General features: G+C 47.6%; 1 protein-coding gene across 25 annotated transcripts in view; it reads left to right on the top strand.

Annotated features, from left to right (window-relative positions):
• Window positions 1–25,491, top strand: part of PHLDB1 (pleckstrin homology like domain family B member 1) — a 170,848-nt gene that overhangs the window by 53,557 nt on the left and 91,800 nt on the right. For 22 of the 25 annotated variants that reach the window (XM_075909568.1, XM_075909570.1, XM_075909545.1 and 19 more), the window contains one exon: window positions 18,792–18,917. In XM_075909568.1, the coding sequence (XP_075765683.1) occupies window positions 18,792–18,917 (126 nt within the window). Of the gene's footprint in view, window positions 1–4,822; window positions 4,942–5,129; window positions 5,401–5,599; window positions 5,721–18,791; window positions 18,918–25,491 lie in introns of those variants that run through there. The other 3 variants (XM_075909564.1, XM_075909569.1, XM_075909562.1) reach the window with 3 other exon arrangements.

The following is a 25,491-nucleotide window of genomic DNA, read 5'->3' as shown; positions in this document are numbered from 1 at the left end:
CTAAGAGAGTCTGGCTTGGAGAAGGAACGGAGAAAACGGCAGCCAGCGTGTGCCTAACTGTCAATCGGGGCAATTGCGCAATAGCGCAGCACATGCCAGCGGCCAGGAGACTGCTAGCAAAGATTTCCGGGCCATGTGCACAGCGGTGCTGACACACCTAAGGGGAGCACCCACGGGGACACATCTCGAAGAACTCCAGTCACTGCACAAGGTGAGTAACCTTCCCTTATCCAGTCCTGGGAGATACTGTGACCTAGTGCACAAGATATCAGTCTATTCCTGGCTCTGTCACAGATGTGGGTGAGTCACTTAACCTCACTATTAAATGGGGATGATAAATTGTTTTGAGAGCCATTCTCTGGAAAACCCTTTGTAAGTACTGAGACAAAGTAGTAAATTTTGTACTGTGTTATTCTGGGACATCCCAGATTGGACTCAGCACCCTTCTATGTCTTTACCCCTAAGGACAATGCAGCTGCCTCACATTAGTGTGAATCTGGAAACATTCTCCTGAAGTCAGAATAATTATATACTCTAAATTGATCTTGGTGTAACAAAGATTATTATCTGGCTGCTGAACAGGAACGATCCATGCCCATTGTAAGACCATGGTGTTTTTATGTGAGATTCTCCTGCACTGTGTCCAGGAAATGAGTCTTTTTTGAAGCAAGTTTGCCTATAAGGGCAGCAGAAACTATTTTATCTCTGCTGCTGTAACAAGCATCCCTTTTTGCTATATCGTGTGCCAGTTCTGCTGGCTAAGGACCTATTGTCCTGTCTCATTCCGTGCTGTCGTATTTTATACAGAATTTAAGATATTTTCATTCTAGTCCTTGACAGATTGCTCAAATTGTGCTGCTAGGGGTGGTGTCCTTGGCTATACTCGTGATAGACATTACATTAGCAACTATCAGTTCTCTGAATGTAGTATTAGTGAGGCTAGCAGGCTAATCAGCATGGAAGCTAAACTGTTCAGAATTCAGCCATTTCCTCATTTTCCACATTACTCTAGAAACCAGGGCTATGTCTACACTGGCCCCTTTTCCGAAAGGGGCATGTTAATTTCAGCAGTCGTCGTAGGGAAATCCGCGGGGGATTTAAATATCCCCCGCGGCATTTAAATAAAAATGTCCGCCGCTTTTTTCCGGCTTTTAAAAAAGCCGGAAAAGAGCGTCTAGACTGGCCCCGATCCTCCGGAAAAAGTGCCCTTTTCCGGAGGCTCTTATTCTTACTTTGAAGTAAGAATAAGAGCCTCCGGAAAAGGGCACTTTTTCCGGAGGATCGGGGCCAGTCTAGACGCTCTTTTCCGGCTTTTTTAAAAGCCGGAAAAAAGCGGCGGACATTTTTATTTAAATGCCGCGGGGGATATTTAAATCCCCCGCGGATTTCCCTACGACGACTGCTGAAATTTACATGCCCCTTCCGGAAAAGGGGCCAGTGTAGACGTAGCCCAGGTGTGTGGAAACTCATATTAGAATAGAAAATTACACACCACAAGGAAAGCCAAAGCTGGAGAATCTAAGGCCTATCACGTAGGCCTATTAGAAAGCAGAGACTGTTTAGGCCCAGACATAGGGATAGAAGATCATCCAAGACATAGGACTGCAAATCAACCAGTCAATGCACTATGCTTATCTTAGAAACATGATTAAAGTGTTTCATTGTATTCAACTATGCAGTGCTATGCGTGTACATTCTCTGCTCAGACTCTCTCCCTCAAAGTCCTGATTGCCTTCACTGGAGTTTGTCTGCAATAACTGAGCACTGACTATACATGCTGGAACATTAAACTTTACATCTTCCAGGCTGTAGCTGCCTTCCCGAGGAGTATGTTTCTCTGAAGAATTTATACTGGCTTCTGTTTGGTTACAAAATGGGAATTTCCCATGGACATCCCAGGAGCTGACTTCACCCTTGGTGGGGATGGGGGACAGTAGTGCTATGCTGATACAGCAGCAGTGAGTGAGTGAGCACTGACCCTGAACAACAAGAAAAAAAACACTCAGAATATTTCCAGGGTTCACAAGGAAAAAGGGGCTTATATCTGCTGCCCCATCCTTCAGTCACATTTTAATACTACCACAGTCAATATCTTTGTGTAAAGATAGACATATTTTCCACAGCTGTTTTAGTTTCCCAGTTGAATCACTTTTTCTGATTATACTCTTAAAAACATTTTTAATTTTTCCTTTATGGCTTGGAAGCCTTCCCTGGGGTGTTAACAGGGATTTTGATGGAAAATAATGTAGATACTTTTCTCCATGACTGAGTCACTCAGAAATCTTTGCCACTGTCACCACCAGACTTCTATTGTAATGTAGATTGCCTCTAACTCTGGGAAATGTTTGTATTATTGGAATTCTTCTTAGCAGGATATCACATACACACACACACCCCTCCTGTCAATAAAACATTGCTGATGAATAGTGCTTCCCCATTCTATGGGGAAAGACTGGGGAAATGACCACACTGTGTGTATTCCTGACATTATAGATCCTGAATGTCACGTTCAGTTATTGATACTGCATCAGTGAATCAAGTTAAGTCTTGTCCATAACCTTGCCTGAATGTGCTTTACAACATGCAAGCTATGCTCCAAGGCAAAGTAGGATCTTGTATTTCTGGATGCTTTTTATGCTAACCTAACTAAACTGGCAATTAGAGCAGTGGGGTTGAAAGGACTAAGAGCTCCTGGGTTCCCAGCACTGTCACTGGAGCTCACACAGTGAGTGAGTTAAATTATTTAAACTTTGAGCCATATTTGTTTCTAGTGTAAATCATTTAAAATCTATGGAGTTACATGAGGGATGAATTTGGCCTTCTGTGCGTCAGTTTTTGCATTTGTAAAATAGGACTGTTAATATTTCCTTTCCCTCTGTAAAGCAGTGAGGCTCTCAGACTAGAGCAGCTACACATATGCAGACTATCCCAATTTGTGACTTATTTGCTAGAATTATATTGCATGTGCAGGAGGAATGTCTCTCCTCCCATTTATTGTGATACAGCTGTTTATTTTAAGTGGTAACACAGTTGTACAAACCTCTAGAGCCTATTGTCCATTCTCGGGCTACCCTCTGCTCCACAGAATTGCATTTGAGATTAAACCTCTCTAGCAGCACTGGACAATGGCTCTTCAGCCTATTTGCAAAATTGTGTTTCAAAGCTATCATCTGGATTCAGAAACATAGGCTCATTACCTGCACTGATTTCCTTGGTATGCTGTGCAGCCAGGGTCCCTACTTGCGTGGTAGTAATTTGCAGGGCAGGGCCCTATTTCATGCTGCTTGTAGGTGTCACTTCATCACAAGGTGACTCCAGAGAGTTTGTGTCCGGGTCAGGTTATTCAGGGAGTGAATTGCCAATAAAGAATGAATCAGAAAGAAATCAAACCAAGGAAAGGCCTCACTGAATAGTCATGACAGTGAAACACAGCTACCCCCATACTGCCTGGGACAGCAGGAAGGATGCAGTAGCTGGAAATGGGAACCAGCCACAGAATTCTAAGCACTACTGTTTCCGTGAAATGGTCTTGCTGATAATGTGAGGGGGCTGAGCCTCCTCATTTTCCAGGGAATTAACAGCATTCAGCCCTATGTCCTCATGTGAGGTTTTACATGCAAACAGAAATGCTGGTTTTGTGCAAAGTTTTCAATAGTTTTTTTTTATTCACTTGGAATCCTAATAGGTTTCCATCTACTCCAAGTAATGATGTGAACCTTGCCCCAACAGCAGTTGGTCACAGGAATCCACCACAAACCAAGGTTGAACTGACCACACTAATTTTATTGTTTAACTGGGCATAAAGTGCAGAATGTAAACAGCTATCTGCAGAAGGAGTAGGAAGTAAACTTGTCAGAGTTCATTGCTTTACTAACTTCAAGCAAAGAAGTTAACTATATACATTGTGGTAAATGGCACCACTGCCCTTTACTGGCTGCAATCAGAACTGTTCTGCTGGGCTACATCTACACTGGCATGATTTTCCGAAAATGCTTTTAGCGGAAAACTTTTCAGTTAAAAGCATTTTCAGAAAAGCACGTCTAGATTGGCATCCCTACTGTACAGTTGTTAGAGCAGGTACCTTCAAGCTTGCAGTCTGATGGGTGCCTGCAGAATCCCGTGGGGCTGCCACTGTGAACTGGATTGCAGGATCTAGGCCTCTATTACTTTTATCTTCAGGGTGTTGTCTTTAAAATGGCAAGTGCAAGCCAAGATAGGAGCCTAAACTGTCTGTTCTGAGTGGCAGCCCAGTGAGGAGTGGCAGTGGCTTACCTTGTTTCACTCTGCACTACTTGTCCAGTGGGTTCACTGTGAGAATGCAGCAACCTTTGCTCCCCATAACAAAAATTGAAGGAAGATAGCAGAGACCGAGGGAGAAAGAAAGGCTAGAAGGGGCAGTAAAAGAGGGGGATGAGAGTTGTATGTTTGTTAATGGATCCCCAAGAACGGGGCATACCCACAGCACAAATCTGGGCACTGCCAGGCTGGGATCATGGAGACAGAGGGCATGGGAGTGGCAGGCGCGATGGAAGGGAAGATGGAAGCAGGCAGACATTTCTCCCTTCTGTTGCGGGAGAGGGGCATTGCCTCCTGAACCCTCATCTTCTTCCTGCTCCTGAGAAACAAGAGAGAAGCTATGAAATGCCTTAAGCAAAGCTTCCTCTTACAGCCCCCTTCTTTATCGCGGCCCCTCGCCCGGCCCAGAGTCGCCCTCCTTTGAGTCCCCTCCCTATTGTGGCACTCCCCCGCCTCTGCTTTATCACCCTCCAGTTCTCCTCGTGTCGCCTCCCCTCCCGGGGGCGGTGCGCTCCCCTCCATTGGAGCTGCGGCCGCTCTGTCTGCGGGGAGGAGCCGCCCCCTGAATAGACCCTTCGCGACTCCGGGCTGGCACCGGGACGCCCGGCAGCGGCGCGGAACGCTGCTTGCAGCGCGTCTTTCCAGGCCGGTACCAGGCTTATGGTCGGTGCCCTACCCGGGTACCTATCAGGGCTCTGGAGGCGTAGACGCCCCACCCCGCGGCCTGCGCGGTTCGGGTAAAGCACAGGGGCAGTCTCCTCCCACGGCCAGGCGAGCTGCCTACGGTCGTGGCTGGGGGGCTGGAGTCGACCCCCTCACCCTGGTCCTGAGCACAGGGAACCAAGGCATCCTGCAAGCTGTGTTGCTGCGCATTGCTGGGATCCCGGGCGCCTCGGTGTGGCTGTCGAGGGAGAAGGGTGACTGAAATAGACTGGAGGATAAATATAAGCGGAGCGCATGGCTGTGGGTGCGTCTGGCCCGGCCATTATTCCTCGGACCTGCTCCTCTCTGGGTGCTTAGCGAGACGAGGAACGCAGCCGGGAAGGCTTGGGCTAGGCGCTCACGGGAAGAGCTTACTGGATCTGCAGCTCGTGGTCGCATTCGGTGAGGACTTCGCGTATCTGATACAGCACCCAGTGTGCACTGAGCGCACGGCGAGAGCGGAGCCCGGCGCTCTGTCTTAGCCAACGGGGAGGCCGGGGTTCGCCTCTGCAAAGCGGGCTGGTCCTTGCGCCATTCCACTTTAATTATAACTCCTCCTCCTGGCTATTTTGGGAGGCTGCTCTGTGGTATCAGAATTAACTTTGGGAGCTGGAGTATGGCAGATGGTATAAGTCGCCTCCCACCTGCCTATAAACTAGTCAGGGTTGTGTCTTGGTGGCATCTCTGCTTGCAGCTATGTGTGTGCGTTCACTCGAGTACCAGTACGTACATGTCTGTGATGTGTGTATTTGCATGTGTTTTTTAAAAAGGATGTTTTCTTAGGCCACTGCATATTCTTTGTTTGAAAATGATTGGTCTTGCTTGCATTGGTGGGGTTGAAATTTATTTCCCCTCTGATGTGTGAGTGTTTTCCCTTGAGACCTGGACAGCAGGGCAGCTGAAACTTAACTTTAAAAAAAGCTGCAAATAGCATGAAATATTAGCTAAATATTTTCCCTATGTATTATACATGTGATGAATGTGTGGTTGAGGGGAATTAATTACATGTATTTTCATGTGCAGGGCACACAGTCATCCCAAATGGATGAAAATAGAAAGTTTGTTGTGCTCCCAGCCATCAGTGTTATTTATATCACAACAGAACTGCTAAAGATATAGCACTAAACTCGGTTCTGGTTTAAGTGGCTTAAAACTTTACTACAGTAGAGTTGTACTTATTTGGTCCATAAACATTTTCTTTTAAACACAGTGGTCCACTTTAACTGTCTCTCTCCCCAAAAGGATGCACTGATGTGATTACACACATCCATCAGTCTTGAGAATAGTCAAATCCTGAATGTGACACACCTGCCCATTGACTAGGTTTTCCTTGCTTTGTGGTTCAGATATCAGGAAATCCCAGTGTTTATTTTGAGTTGCTATTGTGTGTTTGGGGGAAAGCAATGGTATATCACAGCACCATCATAAGGGGCTGCCACACTGCTGTTCGCAGCCTTCACTTTGTTATCATAGAATCATAGGGTACTATTTTCTTGTGTCATTTTAATAAGGATTTTTGGGCAGGAACATCAGTGGTGGCATCAGTCGAAGGGTAACTGGAGAAATGTAACGACCTTTATTATTGAGAGATCAGAAATGGTCACATTTGCCTTTAAAATCTATGATTCTGTGAGAGCAGAGCAGTCAGGTAACAGGACTCAAACAAGTGTGTCTAGGTCTATGCATCATGGTATGGACAATGCCAGTCTTTGGCTTAGAATTTCTGACAGTCACTGGCTCTCTTGATACCATGTCACTAGCTAGTAAACATTGCCTGGTAAACTTCCACTATGTTTGATAATGAGTTCTGGTAGGTTTCTGTTGTAGTATGTGTGAGCTGTCATCATGGGAAGAAACTGACTAAGTGTGAGTTTTCACATTGGAGTTGCTAAAAATGTATTCAGCATCTTTGCATGGCTTGGCTTGGAAATGGTCACTCAGAATACACCAAAATATATAAAGATCACCCATTCAAAGTATATGTTTATAGAACTCGCATGCTGCTAAAAACCAACTGACCTATGATAAACATTCTCAGACTTACTTCTGAGAGTCATCCCTCACCTTAATATAGTTCTAACTCCATTGCTGCTGTGAGAGACACCATACACTTTCTTTCACTTCTGTCTGGAAATATTTTGTCTCCTTTAGCTACAATCAGTACTTTAGGTTTTCCTAACTCAGATGAGAGATGGGTGAGTATATGGCTAGGTCTACACTGCTGGTTTTTTTCGGAAAAAGCTACGCAAAATGCGCTCTGCATTTTGCATAGCTTTTTTCTGATTCTTTTGTTGGAAGAGGCTTTTCCAACATTTGGTCTGTCTAGACTGGGCCAAATGTCAGGAAAAAACCGTCTTTCGGAAGCCCCCTTCCTATTCCTTGTGGAACCGTTCTTTTGGAAGCTCCCTTATTCCTCGCAAAAAAAGCAGAAGAACAAACACGTTCCCTGGACATGAAACAGTTCTTCCTGGATACCTCCGGTATCCCAGAAAAACTGTGTAGTTTAGCCATACCCTATACATTTTTCTTTATGATTTGTTTATTTTGGGGCTGTGAAAGCAAGAGCATGTTTGGCACCTGAAAAAGCATGGGTGGCTTTTTTTTTTTAAACTGACTTGATTCGAATGCAATGATACCCCTTTAAACAAAGCAAAAATTAGATTTATATTTTATTCCTGACTGTGAGAATTGAAATCTTAGTCCCTCTGGGTAGTGGGAAAACAAAACAAACACTTGTGTCCACATAAGCAATACCATGGGATAAAGAGTGTGTGTCCCATTAATGTTTTCAGGAAGATCTGTATTATTGGCTGCTCCTTTTCTTTACTTTAATTTCCAAGAACACTAAAATGTGTTCATCACAATTAACGTGATGGCACTGACTATAATTTTTATCCCTTTTCCACTCCCCACCATCTTTATCTTTCTTGATGTTGAATTGCATTGGAGTCAGAAATCAGGATTCTGTGTTGCTTAACAGCCTTTTTTAGGAGCAGTGATTTATCTATACATTTCCTGGAGTGGAGGAAGTCACACAAAGGGCTGGGGCTAGAGGTTGGAGAGAGACCCTGTGAATAATAATCCAAGCCCCAGGGATTACAAAGGTGGGGGAATGCAGGCTAGTCCCTGAATGTTTAGAACCAGGGAACAGATTGTTTTAAGAGGGGGATTTGCTCCACCTCCTCCCAAGTACATCACTGATTACGTACTACGGAGCTTTTAGAAAAGAGCCAGACATGTAATTCTGAGTCTCCAAATGATATGTCAACCCAGCTGTCAGGGTTTATACAGTCCCAGGATTTCTACATGAGTCTTTCCTTTTTTGTTTAAAAGCCAATGAACATTGGATGCTTGTTGGGGTCTGTGCATAGAAGTGATTTCCCCAAGCCCCACTCTTTGCTGTAGGAACCACTTGTTCCTTTAAAGCTGCTTTCCCTTGACTTTTTGCCCATGTTCCTGATTGTTTGCATGTAGTGTGGCTAGATTGAGGCAAGTTGGAGAAAGGACTCCTTGCTCACATCCTGTGGTTTTTCACCTGACACTTCCCCTATATCTATCTTGTTAGAAATCAGAGAAGCTTGCAACTCCAGTGGAAGGGATGGGGCTTTGATTAGAATCATAGAGTCATAGAACATTAGAACTGGAAGGGACCTCAAGAGATTATCAAGTCTATTCCCCTGCCTTCACAGCAGGACCAAGCACCATCTTGATCATCCCTGATAGATGTCTATCTTGCTCTAACATATCTTCAGTGATGGAGATTTTACAATGTTCCTAGGCAATTTACTGCAGTGTTTAACCACCCTGAGGGTTAGGAATTTTTTCCCAATGTCCAACCTAAACCTTCCTTGCTACAGTTTAAACTAACCATTGCTTCTTGTCCTGTCCTCAGAAGCCAAGGAGAACAATGTTTCTCCTTCCTCTTTGGAAAACCCTTTTAGATACTTGAAAACTACTGTCATGTCCTCTCTGTCTTCTCTTTTCCAAACTAAACAAGCCCAATTCCTTCAACCTTCCCTTATAGCTCATGTTTTCTAGACCTATAATCATTTTTGTTGCTCTTCTCTGGACCTTCTCCAATTTCTCCACCTTTCTTGAAATGTGGTGCCCAGAACTGGACACAATACTCCAACTGAGGCCTGATTAGTACAGAGTAGAGTGGAAGAATGACTTCTCGTGTTTTGCTCACAACACTCCTGTTAATGCCTCCCAAAATCATGTTTGCTTTTTTGCAGCAGTGTCACGCTGTTGACTAATATTTAGCTTGTGGTCCACTATGACCCCTAGATCCCTTTCTGCAGTACCTCTTCCTAGAAGTCACTTCCCCTTCTATATATGTGAAACTGATTGCTCTTTCCTAAGTGGAATACTTTGCATTTGTCCTTATTAAACTTCATGCTATTTACTTCAGACCATTTCTCCAGTTTGTCCAGATCATTTTGAATTATTACCCTATCCTCCAAAGCCCTTGCATCCCCTGCCACGTTGGTATCATCTGCAAACTTAGTGTCTATATTAGTATCTAGAGTTGGAGTTCTGTGGCAGATGTCTTCCTCTCTGTGCCTCTCAAGAGTAGATTGAGGATCCTTACAAAACCTTCAATAAAATAGATTAGTGTTGCTTGTTAGTTACTAAGCCCTCCAACGTTTAGGGTAGCTATTGCTTTCTAGATCACCAGCAGCAGAGAGACTTGTATGCAAATAGTAGTGGGAGAGAACTCCAAGGTCTACTGTGAGAGACTGAGACTAGATGGGAAGGCAGGGTTAGGTTGTGTGTGTAATCTGATCCCAATAGACTTCACTGGATGTAGGGAAATTAATCCCATTTAATTAGTTAACCAGTTAAACATTATGTTTAACTGATTACGCTGGGTGGATCCAGCTGGAGCATCCCCCACAGCTGGCCCCTGGCTAGGGTTGTACAATCCCATTTCATTAGTTAATTGGTTAAACTTTGTTTAACTGGTAAACCAATTAAATGGGGGGGGGGGGCACTCCAGCCCAGCTGTAGTGAAGCACCCCCCCTTTCTGCAGCAGGCCTCTCAGGACTAGAGCAGCCTCCTGCCCACAGCAGACAGGAGGGCTGCTCCAGTCCCCACTGTTTAACCAATTAACCTTTCACATCCCTACTTTTGGCCCTGTTCGGATCCCTATTTGGAGGAACTGTAAAACTCACATCCAGGATGTGGGGGAGTTGTGTGTTAACAGTGAGTCAAGCCCTAGAATCAGATATACTGTCTGGTGATAGGGCAGGGAATAGTTTTCCATGCAACATGCTGTGTGTAAAACACACTGACTGTAAACCTGTGAAGCATTTCCCTCATTAAGAGTGCATATTCCCCAAGTAGAATAGACCTAGGAGAAGAGGATTATTAAAGTCACTGGGTGGGAAGCATGGGTTGTATTTGCCAGGACTGGGCTGGGGGGGGAGGGGAGGGCAGGTTGCCATCTTTGTGTCATGTGATTGTAGGGAAGAGTAGTGTTTTGTTCTGTCACCTCCAGTTTCCTGCATAGGTAGTGCTGGTGTGACTGTCTTTCTTGTGAGGTGGGCCTCCTGGGCAGTATTGCAATGGTTGTATCAGTGGTGGATGCAGCTTGGTACTGCACTGTAATATAGCAGAACAGTTGTATTTTCCAAGAGGAAGATCAGATAGACGAGAATAAGTGAATGTTTAGTTGACACGGAGCAATGTCAGGAGTAGAGAGTAGCATAGTGAATATTCATGTACAGGTCCTGGAGATACTGCAGTACCAGGTTAATACATATGGGTGGACGAATCCAGCCCCCTATTCCAAAAAATATTGCAGTCAATACAAAGCAAGGTCAGGGATCCGGCATATGACTACACTTGATCTTAGCCGAAAAGTTGTATTTTCCAAGAGGAAAATCAGATATAAATTTTTAAGTGGAACATTGTGGAGTGTCAGGCTTTCACCTTCAGGGTGAAAAGACCTGCGTATTAGGTCACTGAAGGGGTCAACATAACGCCAAGGAGTTACTTGCCTGACCCCATGCCCTTCAGCAAGCGCTGTTTGGAGCGAATGTTTCTACCACACATCTTAGCCAAAAAGCCAAGAAGCAATTACAATGGGGAGTGCCCCAAGTACTCCAATGTAGGTGGTGCTGTATGTAGGGTTGCCAGGTGTCCGGTATTCACCCGGACAGTCTGGTATTTTCACCTCTTGCCCGGTAAAAAAATTCAGAGAATACCGGACACCTGAGATGTCCGGTATTATCTGAATTTTTCCCCGGCCAGGAGGCGAAAATGCCGGACACCTGGCAACCCTACATACACTCAGCGCCCAGCCTCCCCTGACCCCCAGTTCCTCGACCCCAGCCCCTATGCTTACCTGGTTCCCCAAGGCTGCCAGCACAATATGGCTGCCAGCCAAAAGACCTAGGGAAAGCAGTGACTCCCCTGGGTCTTAGTGCTCAACCTCTCCCTGTTCCTATCCCTGCGCTAACTCTTAAAGGGGACATGCTGTTTTATTTTAATTTTTTTGGGCTTGGAGTCCTTTTTGATTGCCCTCCCCTCCCCTTTTTTTCCCTTCAACAGAATTTTTTCCCATTTTGGGGGGGGGGGTGTTCGGTATTTTTGTTTCAACCATCTGGCAACCCTAGCTGTATGCACTGCAGAGCTGGAAGCTGAGGTGTCTTTCCTTTTCAGCCATCCTTCCTTGAAGTGCAATTTGAGGAAGAAACACCCAGCAGAAGGCACACCCAGCAACACTGGCAAGAATATGTCACTGGAGTCCAACCCCTTCCTTTACACCCCACCACCAGTGTTCCCTCTAAACTGCACAGCAGCACAGCTTCACAGGTGATTAATCAGCCCAACCCAGTCACTGACAGGGCTGATGACTGGGTGGGGCTGATTTAGTCACCTGTGAAGCTGTGCTGCCATACAGCTTACAGGGAATACTGCCACCACGGTGGGGTTTTTGGAATCCAGGGGCCCCTTATGGCAAGGTCTTCTGCAGGGTTTTGTTGTGTAAGAGGTCATGCCAAGAGCACCAAGTTCAGATCCTGTTCTGCAGGAGATGCTTGCAGTGGAGCACGAGCTAGCTGGAGAAGCATAAGTGCCTCCTTCTCATAAATCAGGCCTGGGTAAAATACAGTCTGTGGGCTGGATGCGGCCTGCGGAGGCAGCGGGAAGCCGTTGGCAGGCTCCCCAGCTTGTCCCACAGCCCTGCGCGCTGGGCAGAAAAGTGGTTGCCTCCTGTCCCCTACCTGTTTTGAAACTGGAGGGGAGGGGGGAAGTTTTAGGAGCCGCCCCTCCTCCAGCACATCCCCATTGACCGGTTTCCGGCAGAAACTAGCCAATAGGAGCTGCTTGTTAGAATAACAAGCAGTTAAGAAAAATCACGCCCCCTCTCTTGGGCTCAGTTATTCATGAAGCACATTGCCTGGCAGGCTGGCTGGCTGGCTGAGAAATATTTTGAGCTCTTCAGGCAGGCTAGTTTGGCAGCTGACAAGTAAGTCTCTTGGCCACAGCCTGCTTCTGGCACCCCAGCCCTTTCCTGCCCCAACTCTCTGCACCACTCAACATACCCAAACCCTCTGTCCCCTTCTTATCCCGATACCGTTTCCCAGATCTAGCACTCCAGTCTCCTGCCCCAGATCACAATCCCTTCCTACCCTAGGTCACATCCCAAATCCTTGCACTCTAGTCCCCTGCCCTAGGTCACAACCGCCTGCTTCATCCCAACTCCCTCCCAGACTCGCCCGTCCCTTACCCCAAGCTCCCTTCTGCACCCAACCTCCATCCCAGACCCTGCATCTCCATTAATGTCACGGAAGAGTGCAGCCTTCAACCACTTTCCAAAATATTGGAGTGGTCCTCCCATCAAAAATTATTGCCTACCCCTCTTATAAATCTTCCTCCTCACCAAATGCTTAACTTCCTGGTTGTTGAGGTGATTAATGTATGAAACAGACAACATTGTTGCCACTCATACATCTGATAGAGAACTGAAAAGGCTAAACTTCCTTGGCTGCAAAAGCTACTCCTTGGCGTCTTGCTAAACCCTGAGGGCAAAATATAATTTTACGAATTATTCAATTTTTTCATCTTTTATTGAATATCTATCACAGTTGAGGAGGGAACAATTTCAGGGCCTTATAAAAGAAAGCCAGAAAATCATCACGGTTTCTCTCCAGGCCTCTCTTGATGCTGCCACCACAGCTGCAGGTTCTGTGGCTAGGGAAGAAGTTGTTTGTGGAGCATCTTGGCTGCAGTCTCCAGCCTTCCCCAGAAGGTACAAAATGCCACCAAGGACCTTGAAGGACCTAAATTGTGCAGTAGTGCTAGGGGTGGGTTGTCCAGGGTATGCTACAATCATTTAGATATACTTGTGACAAAGAAAAAAGATTGCAGATCGTAGAGAGCTTGATGGTCTCATCTAGTTCACTACCAGCCCATGAAACTGGCTGAACCCTACAGGATGAAGCCCAGATTTACTGATAAGGGGCATCCTTCACAGTGATACTGCAGTTGGCAACATCCTCAAAACAACCATTTTGACCTATTGGTTGAAGGTCATGAACAGTGTTTCCTTGAATTGTTTTATGTGCAGAATACATTTTGGTTTGTGCACTGAAGCATGTGCAGATGTGCACCACTAATAGAAACACATACTGCTAATTGTGGGTGCTCTTCTAATCAACTGGGCAACGGTTGAAGCTTACAGTAAACACTGGTCATGAGCTCTTTTCCTCTCTGGATCCTACATTGCACTTATTTCTCTTTCCACTCTTACGGGCATCATCTCTCCCATTTTATGTCTTCTTGGGAGCTCATCACTTTGGACAGATGGATGCTAGAGGTGATTTCAGTAGGCTATTCCATCCAGTTCAGCATCTTCTGACTCTCCCTCCCCATCCTTCTTCAGAGGCCCTACTCATTAGTGTCTGATGTCAGGGGTTTGGTTCAAAGCACATCTGAGATCTACTGAAGTGTTACTGTCTGATGTCATTGCTATTTGGTGTACTGCCCATTGTGTATTCACTGCCTCCCCGACTAGGGATGTAAAAACCGACTAAACTAATTAACTTGTTAAATGATTTGTTTAACCCATTGGTTACCTGCTGCGGACAGGGGGTTGTTCTGGTCCCAGCTTGCCATGGCTGAGGTCCAGCTGGCTGGGCCTGCCATGGCTGTGGGCGAGGCTCTCCTGGCTTGCTGTGGCGTTGAGTAGCGGGGGCTGCTGCAGCCTGCCACAACATTGCCAGTTGGGCCATCATGGGTGGGAAGGGTTGCTCCCGCTGGCCAGGCCCTTTGATTAACCAGTTACCCGGTAAGCATGCCTATAAGATTAAGGCTTGTCAGGTGACCTGTTCACTGTTTAATCTTTTACGTCCCTATCCTTGACTCAGGTGCCCTTGGCCTCCCATGGCAGTGTGGCCAGCCAAGTCTCAGTCAAGTCTTGTGCACTCTGCTGAGATAGCTCTATCTGCCATCAACTGAAGTGTTGATCTAGGGGTCCCACAGGAGCAAAAATGCCCCACACCTCTCTGCATGGGCTGTCAGTTTATCAAGAACCATTGGAGGGCATGTGTTGTTCCCGATATCTGAGTCTCCTGGTATGGCTGCTCCTGGTGCTGAGCTCTTGTCCTGCTTTTGGGGTGTCACATGAGAGGTCTCCGGCCACAATAGAGCAAGAGGTCCCTAGGCCAGTCCTCTCCCTTGGGAGGCCCAGAGCAGCTCTTGTGTGACTGTACTGGCAGATCTGCCTTGCGGAACAGAGGCTTGGCTACATAGTGACTGTTGTGTATATTCTCTCTCTACTCCTCATGGGGAGAAGCATTTGTTTCTCAGCCTGTCTCCATGTCCACATCCTACCAAGTGATGGGATATCTCTCCAGATGTTTGAACGATCCCAGGATGTTCTTGTTCTGTTATCGCTTTAAAGATTTCAGTTGTTTGCCTGTGACATGTGAAGGCAAGTTCCATACAGCTACCTGCTCACTCTGCCTGCCAGGCTGAACAGCCCAGTGTGCTGTTGCATGCTGTTATGCTCCTTCTACTGTCCAGGTACCAGAAAGCTTAATTTGCTGTCTTTTGGTGTGCTCGGGGCAGAGGACCAGGGATGTTTCGATCTGGACTTTCACACCAACCCCAAGTCTTATAAGGGCCTGGTTAACATCTATAGTGATACTGTCTCCATGCCAGTACCACAGGTAGGTAGAGTTTTGTGCTTGGGCTCCTCTATGCCCCAAGCCTTGTGAATTCTTGCCACTGGCATGTTCTGTGCTTGATGAGAGCCTGAACATGAATCAATGGTTCTCCAGCTTTTGTATTAGTAACCCCTTTCACACAGCAAAACTGTGTGTGACACCCCCTTATAAAGTAAAAACATGGTTTTAAAGTATTTAATGCTGTTATGAATGCTGGAGGCAAAGCAGGCTTGGGGATGGAGGCTGATAGCTTGCGACTCATCACATAATAACACTGAGACTCCCAGTTTGAGAACCCCTGAGCTATGTCCTTTGTGGAGCTCTCTCCCCTGTCCTTTGTGGTGTTGGATGTCTGTCTTAGCCCTGCTGCTCAGGCTTACAGCATTCACCTGGGGAAAAGGAGGAGAGCTCCAGTCTTTCTCTTATGGTTGTTTTTCCCTGCACATCCCACTCCCCAAAACAGAGGTTTCTTCCCTCATATATGAAGAACCATCCCCTGGAGAGGGGGAGATATTTTCAGCCCTGGCTGAAACTGAAGAGCAACTGTTCCCCAGGGGATTGGCAAAGTACTTTCAAACTAGGCGTGTCTGGGGAGCATTCAAGCTCCTTTCCTTCCCACTGCAGGTCACAGAGGCATGTTCTGCAGTGCATTCCTTGCTCAACACAGCAAAGGGAAGGGGAATGCAGGCCCCCTCAATGCTCTGGGGGCAGTATCACACATGGTGTCACATAGCTTGCTGGCCTCTGACTTCGGAGTATCCTGTGGCAGCTTTCTGTCAGGTGTGAAGTGCCAGCCTGGGTCTGTGGTACTGGAACATCATCCCTGAGAGTGCTGCCCTACAGGCAGAAAGCTAACATATGGGTACAGGGTTTCCTGCTGTTTGGCTTAACTTTCATCTCTTAACTTTCCCCTGCTTCAGAGTTGCGCTGGTCTTTTCTGGGCTGAGATTTTTGCCCTAAAATGTAACTTGTTGGCACTCCTCTTGGACTTGGTCAAGCATGTCAATAGCAATAGAAGCTGAGCTGGATGGCAAGTTGTTGGCTGCTCACTCCTTTGTACTCAAGAGGCCACAGACACTCAGCACGTGGGTCAGCTGTGGAGAGTAGACTATGCCAGGCAATTGGAGCAGGAATGGTCCTGCGTGTGGTCAGGCCAGAGCCCAGGAGCAAGTTCCCATGGTTTCTGAGCCTCACCACCCTCCAGGAGAGATTGCAGGCCCTGCATCGCTCAGCCTGGCAAGGAGAGATCAGTCCTCTCTTCCTCTTCCTGTGCTGTGAGGGGAGAGCAAGGGGGTTGCTGGATGATGTGAAAAACAGGTGAAAAAAGTTACCTTCCTCGTTTAGTGTGTGTGGAGTGCCATCCCATGGACAGAGTCAGTGCTGGGCCTTGCTGACTGAGTGATACTGGCCTTTATGACTGTAGCTGTGGCTCATGCTTCAGAGCATGTGCTGGTTTTTGTAGGGAGTCAAGAAGAACAACCTCCCACTCAGGCAACATTTTCCCAACTGCTTTGTGGTCCTTTCTTCCTGGTGAAGCCTCCATGTTAGGCTAGCAACTGGAATTGCTGGAAATGATTTGATCTGGTATGGCACATCCTGAGCATCCTGCGACCAGCTTACAGATGTGGGAATCCTCTCATCTCAGGAACAGTCAGGAAAGAAAGAAGTGCTGCCAGTGGAAGCCATGAATTTTACTCTCGTACTATCGTTTCAGCTCTTGTACTATCATTTCAGAGACCAGGGTATATAGCAAGAATTGGATGCTGCAATCTGGCATGCTTATGGATTTGCTTGTACAAGTTTATGTTCTCTCCTTCCCCACTGTCTGAATGGGCTGTTCAGGTTTCTGGAATGGTGGGGACAGGGACTACCTTCTGGGCATAGCAACAGTGGCTAATTATAATTGTCATGTGTGTATCCTGTCGTCTGTCACCCTTGAAACACTTTACACAGATAGGTAAATATCCTGCTCCCTGTAAGCCCTGCCTCTGACCCACTAGAGAGAAGCAAAGTACTCACACTGAGTCCATAATAATCACACTGTCCTGAACCCCAGTCATCTTGATTCACTGCCCCATGCCACCTTTCTGGACAGTCATTATGTCAGCTATCCTGGTGTCAGGATTAATCAGGATTTTACATCCCAAGTGCCAGGCCATGTATCCCAACGTGCCTTAGGAAAGGAGGATCTAGTGGTGCAAGAACTCTTGGATATGGTGGGCAGTGACTTCACCATGATCAGCAGCCCTGTCCCAGCACAGCAGCCTCACAGTGGTGCCCCAGTCTTGTGGTTTTTGCATCATGTCTGTACAAATTGGCTCTTATCTCCCTTGCTGCTCTTGGACTTGAAGCTCTTTTGGTGGATGATGGACACCATGTCAGCTCGGGCAGGAGAGAGATGGCTGTGCAGTACAGCTGGTCCCCGGGTTGTGAACAGTCGACTTTCAGCTGTTCGCAGTTACGACCGAAGCTGTCGTAAATGGCGGACTCCAAGTTACGAACGTGATCTGCACTTATGAACAACACGGTCGTGTGTAACTCTATGGGGTCCGACTTATGAACAAACTGAGTTACGACCAATTGCTTGGTCTGTAACCAGTTCATAAGTCGGGAAGAGGCTGCAGAGAGCAATTATCTGAGTCTGGAGCACAGTGTTCCCTTGCACAGGAACTGTCATGCTCCTCTCTTGAAAATCTACAAGGCTCTTCTTTTTCAAGCTGCCCCTTCCTTGTGAGGCTCCCTCTGCCATACTTGGGAATCACAGATGGGTGCAGCAATTACAGCAGCAGAATGTCTGATGCAGGAGAAGTGAATGGTTCAGGGGGGTGGGTCGTATAGGTCTAGTGAGTATGCAGGTTTGAGAGCCTTCCCCCCCAACCACTTTCAGTAGGCTTGTGCACAAGCTATTCGTTCATAATCTCACTTCTCCTGACAGGCACTAGTCCTGCACCATAAGCTCTTGTTCTAGTGTGCCTTCACAGCATGTACTACCTGCAGTGCCTGCTGACCACAATGACATGCCAGTTTCTCTGAGTCCCGCATCAGTCCTGTGACCCAGAAACAAATTTCCAATGTGCTTAAAACCCACCAGGTCCACCCTCATCCTCCCTGTATTTGGCACTGGATTGCTCCCTGTTTACACTGCCAGATATAAAGGGGCAGGCTAAAGGTTCTGTTGACATCTCTCTGCCACCAGAGGCTTGTCAGGCTTGGCTCTTTTATCAGGAGCAGTGTGTGAAGCTCCAATATGGGCAGTAGGACCACAGCACGTGTCCAAAGGTGGAGTTTAGCCGTGGCTCTGTGTAAATCTTGGTGGGACTTTGGTAAAATTCCTTGTGATACTTCAGAAAAGAAATTGCAATGGGAATGATTCTTTGTCTAGCTCAGTGGGATCCTGGTGCCACAGTGATACAAAGAATGATTCCACCAACATACTTGCTCTCACAAGGCAGCTAGACTCCCAACTGGTATGTTGCCATGAAGACCTTCCTGCCTGCTAGGGTGTGATCAGTGATAAATCCTTTGGGGGTGCATTGTGGGAGAAGAGACCCTCAAGAACCAGAGTGGCCATGCTCATTGTATGCTATAACCTGCTCTATCTCATTCTCTCCCCACAGGGTGCATGATCTGCCTGGGGCAGTCAACCTTCCTCAGGTTTAATCACCCTGCTGAGGCCAAGTGGATGAAAAGCATGATCCCAGCTGGAGAAAGGAGCCCTGGGGCTTCATATGGACTCACATCAGGTAGGTGAATGCTCAGTACAGGGGAGTGAGGACTCCTATGTTCTGTTCTTGACCCTGCTGCTGACTCAGGTAAGTCAGGGTATGTCTACACTACAGCACTAATTCGAACTAACTTAATTCGAATTAGTGCATCTAGACCTAAAAACTAGTTCGAATTAGCATTTTGCTAATTCGAACTAGCATGTCCACATTGAGTGGACCCTGAACTGGGGTTAAGGATGGCCGGAAGCAGTGCCGGCAGGGCATCGGAGTAGGACTTAGAGCGTGGAGCTGCTGTCTCAGGCTAGCTGAGGGCTGTGCTTAAAGGGACCCGATCCCAACCCCGGACAGACAGTTCTCAGGGGTTCCCCGCTTGCAAAGCAGTCCTGGCTTGGAGTGCCCTGAGTGCCCACACTGGGCACATCATAGCACTCGGCCATCAGATCGGCTGCACTTGCCGCAGGCTGCCATCCTGGGGGGGGTGTCAATCGGGGGGCTGCAGGAGAGCTTCCACCCCGAGGAGCCCGCAGAGCCAGCCCAGTCCTCCCTATTGGGGGCTCGTGCCCCATTCCTCCCTCACCTCCTTCCACTTACCCCTCCCTAGGCCCCCCTTCCTGATGTACAAATTAAAGGACACGTGTGTTCAAAAATAGAAACTCTCTTTATTGAACAAAACTGGGGGAGACTGGGAAAAGGAGGTGGGAGAGGGGAAGAGAGAGGGTGGGAGAGGGGAGGGCAACTAAAATGATCGGGAGTTTGGAACAGGTCCCATATGAAGAGAGGCTAAAGAGACTGGGTCTTTTCAGCTTAGAAAAGAGGAGATGGAGGGGGGATATGATAGAGGTCTATAAAAGCACAAGTGGCGTGGAGAGGGTGCATAAAGAAAAGTTCTTCATTAGTTCCCATAATAGAAGGACTAGAGGACACCAAATGAAATGAATGGGTAGCAGGCTTCAAACTAATAACAGAAAGTTCTTCTTCACAAAGCAAATAGTCAACCTGTGGAATTCCTTGCTGCAGGAGGCTGTGAAGGCTAGAACTAGAACAGAGTTTAAAGAGAAGTTAGATAAATTCATGGAGATTGGGTCCATGGAGTGGTATTAGCCAGGGGGTAGAAATGGTGTCCCTGGCCTCTGTTTGTGGAAGGCTGGAGATGGATGGCACGAGACAAATGGCTTGGTCATTGTCTTCGGTCCATCCCCTCCAGGGTCCCTAGCGTTGGCTGCTGTTGGCAGACAGGCTACTGGGCTAGATGGACCTTTGGTCTGACCCAGTACGGCCATTGTAAGCTCAGGGCTCAGGGTCGGGGGTCTCAGTGGACCACCTTGATTTTCATGCACACCTGCTCCTGGGTGGCCAGGCTGGCAGCTCTCGTGCCCTAGACGGCCACTTTCCTGTGCCTAGTGCGGAGGTCATGGATAAGGTCCACGATCTCCGCACTGGACCAGGTGGGCGCCCGCCTCTTGCGGACCCGGGCAAGCTCCCGGGAGCCGCCAGCCTGGTCCCGGGAAGAGGGGGAGGGCTGGGTGGCAGCGAGTGGCTGGTTCGTGCCATGCCAGGTGCAGGGTCTGCTGGCTGGGTGCTGGCAGGCTTGCACCTGGCACGGGCACCGTAGCCAGCCCGTGCCCCTTTAAGGGCTCCGGGGCCGGGAGGGGGGCAGATGAGTTTCCCTGGTGGTGCCCAGAGTGGCCACCAGGTAAAGCTGGGGAGGGCTAGCCTCCCACTAGTTCGAATTAAGTGGCTACACAGCCCTTAATTCGAACTACTTAATTCGAACTAGGCGTTAGTCCTCATAGAATGAGGTTTATCTAGTTCGAATTAAGCGCTCCGCTAGTTGGAATTAAGTTCGAACTAGCGGTTTGCCTGTGTAGCGTCTATCAAAGTTAATTTGAACTAATGTCTGTTAGTTTGAATTAACTTTGTAGTGTAGACATACCCTCAGTTTCCCCTCTCTGCTAGTTTCCCCACTTCTAAAGTGGGGATAGTAATCCTCCTCTCAGAAGGGAGTTATGTCAATGCCTCTGGGCCTAGGATTGCTCTGGAAAAGAATCATATCACTGGTGGGTGTTGATGGCAGCAGAGTGTAATGAGCTTAACAGAGCCCAGATATTCAGTGGGAAAAAGTTCAAACCCTGGGCCATGGAGGGACTCTACCAGGGTTCAGATTGGCATTTCTGTCACTGTTGTGGTCTTTTAGACTGCAGCTGTCCCCCTACCTTCTGCCCCTACTCTCCCAAGCTGTTGCTGCACTCTTTGAACCACTGGGAATCACCAGTGTTGGATTTTGTGCCTGTGCAGAGCCAGAGTGGCATTGATGACAGGCAGGAATCTCTCCATCTCCTCAGTGATGGACAGGAAGAAGGGAATTTGTTTCCTTCTGAAATACTAAATCAAGGCTGCCGCTGGAAGTGGGAAATTGGGCTTGATTGACAAGTCACTCCTATAGGCCAGTTCAACCATCAAATCAAATGGAAAACTCATGGCATAGATTTGCAGTCCTTACACAGGCAGCACTTCCATTTGCATCAGCGGGAATTTTGTCTTGAGTAAGGGCTGCAGAGCTGAGTCAAGGCCTTTCCATTTGGTGTGATGGCAGAACTGGTCTTTAGAGTTTACAGACTTGACCATAAAGTCCAGCTGCAGCCATAATGGATCTTTTATTTAGGCTGAGCCAAAGCTGATGCCATTAGGGCTGCAGTGAGTGATTGTGGGAGGCAGGTGATGTATGATAGCTCAGGATGAGAACGTCGTCGTACAACTATACCTTGGAGTTATGGTTCACCATATGGTGCAGCCCAGTGGAGCTACCTGGTTGCCTGCATAACCCAGGATTTAACATCTGTCACGGGCTGAGCTTTCTACTTCCTGTAGCAGTGTTTGGTTTAACCCTTTATGTATTGTTACCTGAGCACTCTCGCCAAGATACCTGCTTGACCCTTCTTAGAAGCTGGGTAGTGAGGCGCTCAGGCTCTGGCTGATGCAGACTGAATGGTGTCCCCTCAATGTTCTCCTTAATGGCAGCTTGAGATACTTGCTGTCTATTGTGGGAAGGGTTCAGCAGGAGTCTGTGCTGGTAACACAGTGATAGTAGGAACCAACCTGGGAGAGGGACGAGGAGCAGATGGAGGACTTCACAGAGGCTCTCCAGTAAGTGAGTCTGACTGTTGATGGCCTGACCTTTCCTGCTTGCTTTCCTGTAATTTGTACAGTGAGGCTTATAATGAATCAGTGTCTGAGCACACCTCTTTGTCGCATGGCATGCTACTGCATCGACCTACGTAGCTTTCAGCACAGGTGACTTGAGGCTGGGTCACATCAGAATCCACTCCTTCCTGGGCAGTCAACTCCAAACAAATACAAAACCTGAACAATCCTCTGTCCCCCTTGGGCTCAGCTTCTAGCCCCTCCTGGACTCTGTTCAGTTTCCATCACTGTTTTGTAGAGTGCTGACTCTTAACGCAACTCTCTCTGGAGACTCTAACCCAGGGGTTTCTGTGGGAGCCTCCTTCTAGATTTCACATTCCCTCTAAGAGTATGTCTACACATCCAAGTTAATTCAGAATAACAGCCTTTATTCTGAATTATCTTCCATAGCGTCTACACAAGCAAACCGCTATTTCGAATTAAATTCAAAATAGCAGGGTGCTTAATTCGAGTTAGTTAAACCTCATTCTATGAGGAATAATGCCTAACTCGAATTAGCTAATTCAGAATAAGTGCTGTGTAGCACTTCTGAAATAGGGGGCCTCCTGCCTTCCCAGTTTCCCCTGGTGGCCACTCTGGGCCAAACCAGGAAAACTCTTCTCCCTCCCCCTAGCCCCGGAGCCCTTAAAAGGGCAGACTCTGGTCACTGTGCCTGTGCCAGCTCCAAGCCTGCCATCCCAGAGCCAGCAGTCACTGCCCTGACCCAGTGGCCCCAAAACATGATCCAGCAAGCCCCTGGCAGCCAGCCCTCCACTGCACCCCAGGAGCAGTCTGCCAGCTCCCAGGAGCCTACCAGGGCCCGGAGAAGGTGGGCACCTTCCTGGCCCAGGGCGGAGATCAGGGTGGACTGTACTCAGGTTTGGGGGGATGTCCCAACGTCCATGATCTCTGCACCAGGCAGAGGAATGTGGCCGTCTGTGGCAGGAAAGCTGCCAGCCTGGCCACCAAAGGCCACATGTGAACCCAGGAGCAGGTTTGCATGAAAATCAAGTTGGTCCAGCAAGACCCCCAACCTTGAGCTTCTCCTCCCCCTTCCTCCCTTTGCCTCCCCCTTCCAGCTCCCTCCTCCCAGGTTTCTCCCTCCTCTCTCCCACCTTTTTGGTCAATAAAAAGAGTTTGTTTTTGGCAAGAAATATGTTCTTATTTGACATCAGGAAGGAGGGTTAGGGAGGAGTAAGTGGAAGGAAGGAGGAATGAGGCACAAACCCCCAGTGGAGCACACCATGGAGGCTTTTAGTGCTCCTCAGGGTAGAAGCTCTCCTGCAGGGCTTCCTGGATACTGACAGCCCCCTGATGGACCTCCGGGGTGGCAACCTGCAGAAAGTGCAGCCAGGCTCGCAGCAACACACCCACGAGAAGCACCAGAGTGCCCAGGGGCAGCTCCTGCTCCGTGTTGCAGAGTGCTGTGGTATCCTGAGTGAGGATAGCCAGAGCACGCAGAGACACCTCTGTCCCTCATCAAGGCAGGCAAGCAAGCAGGGACACCTGAGAACTGGCTGTCCGGGGGGGGCGGGGAGGGAAGGGAGTCCTTTTAAGCACAGGCATCAGATAGCCTCAGGCAGCAGCCACACTCCTGACCTGGTTCTGGCTGGCCTTAGATCCGATTCTGTGTCAATTCAGTGTGGATGCAGTATTTCGAATTAGCAAAATACTAATTTGAACTGCATTTTGTGTGTAGACGCGATAATTTGAATTAGCTTAATTCGAATTAACTATGTCGAATTAAGATAACTCGAATTAATGCTGTAGTGTAGACATACCCTAACTGAGCTTATGCTAGTTTTTTATGAGCATAGGTGCTCTCTGATTTAATCACCTGATCTTTCAGCAGCTACTCCATCTTTGGGGCTGACACCAGGCCCCATTAAAGAGTGCTCGCCCAGTGACAGGGGCCACGATCCTACCTGCTTGTAAGACTTAACTCCTTATTGTTTGGTTGTGAAAAGTAAATTGGTCAGGCACTGAGAAATCCCAGGGATGTTTTCTTGGGCCCATTGAGATTACTAATAGAGCCCTTACTGACATAAGTGGCACTAGGATTTCACCCCAAGACTTGGTATTGGGACACAGTCGGGAGCCTGGTGAGAGACCTGTGTGAAGCTGTCTGGGGCAGGGGGCAGGAGGGCATGTTCAATATTAAGAAGGCTGGCTGTGGTGGAGCATTGTGGGCTTTCTCTCTCTCTCCTGCATTTTTTGTTTCTCAACTTTGTAACCACAGAACCTGACCATGCGGTGTCTCCTTAAGCAACACTTTCTGGGATGGTAGCTCCCACTGCGTGTGCCAAAGCGGTGCTTATATGGCTGAGCGCCACCTGTCCTCATTCACTCCACTCTGATAAATGAAACACATAGGTGGTTTGGCAGGCAAAGCTGCAATTTGCTCATTACATAAATGTTATTGAAGATTCCCTTAAAAACTCCATTACATTAAGTGCAGATGTCACCCAGTGAAGATCTAGGGCCTTCTAGAGAAAAGCCCTGCATTATTGGAATTTCTCAGTTCAGATATACTAACATCCCCATCCTGCTGAGGACCAGTGGAGAACTGAACCCTGATAGAGGAGTTAGGAGCCTTGTGTTTCAAGCTGCTGAAAAAAATCCCCAGCTTGAGGGATGAAATGTTTCTAATGTGATTTCTCTGCTTGCTGAGAGATGCCTGCTGTTTACATTTATTTGAACAGCATTTATGCTGGTTTGTGGCCTTTCCGTTCCTCCACCCGCTGTTGACTCAGCTCAGAAATTGCATTTCTGTTTGTTAATTATTAATACTTGTCTCCAAAGACTTCAATTGTAGCAGCTCCTGAGCTGAACACAACCTGACTGGCATTTCACACCATCTCTTCTGGTCACGGAACAAGCTCCAGAGGCCTTCTAACCCTCAGAACAGCATAATATTCAAGGTCACATGAGCCCCATCTGTTGTGTTCAAAGCAGGGGACACTCCTGGAGGGCAGCACTTGTCTGAAGGGTGAATAAATGCAAGATTCAAAGGCTGTTTCTTCAGCCAGGGGGTTAATTGTTACTTGCAGTTTAGTTTATTTAGTGTCTCCATGGAGTGCAAGTCTCCTTCACCTTAAGGGAGCCTGCCTCGGACTAATTTTGAGGTTTCCCTTTGGTGTGGACATGCTATTTTGAAATTGTTATTTCGGGAGTTATTTCGAAATAAGTTATTTTAAAATAATTTCCTGTGTAGACATGCCTGAAGAGAGGGCTCTGCAATAGCCTTTGGTAACATGTATTTGTATTACTAATGGCTAGCGATAGTGCTGGTCACTGGGAAGATGTAGGGGCAGAATGGGTTGGATGAAGAGGAGGATCTGAATAAAAACTGATAGGTTGGTAGGTGGCATATTTTGTATTTAAATTACATATATTTCTTCTTTGAGTGATG

The sequence above is a fragment of the Pelodiscus sinensis genome, chromosome 26 (genome assembly GCF_049634645.1).
Source record: "Pelodiscus sinensis isolate JC-2024 chromosome 26, ASM4963464v1, whole genome shotgun sequence".
Classification (NCBI taxonomy): domain Eukaryota; kingdom Metazoa; phylum Chordata; order Testudines; family Trionychidae; genus Pelodiscus; species Pelodiscus sinensis.
This window is presented reverse-complemented; position numbering and strand designations above follow the sequence as displayed.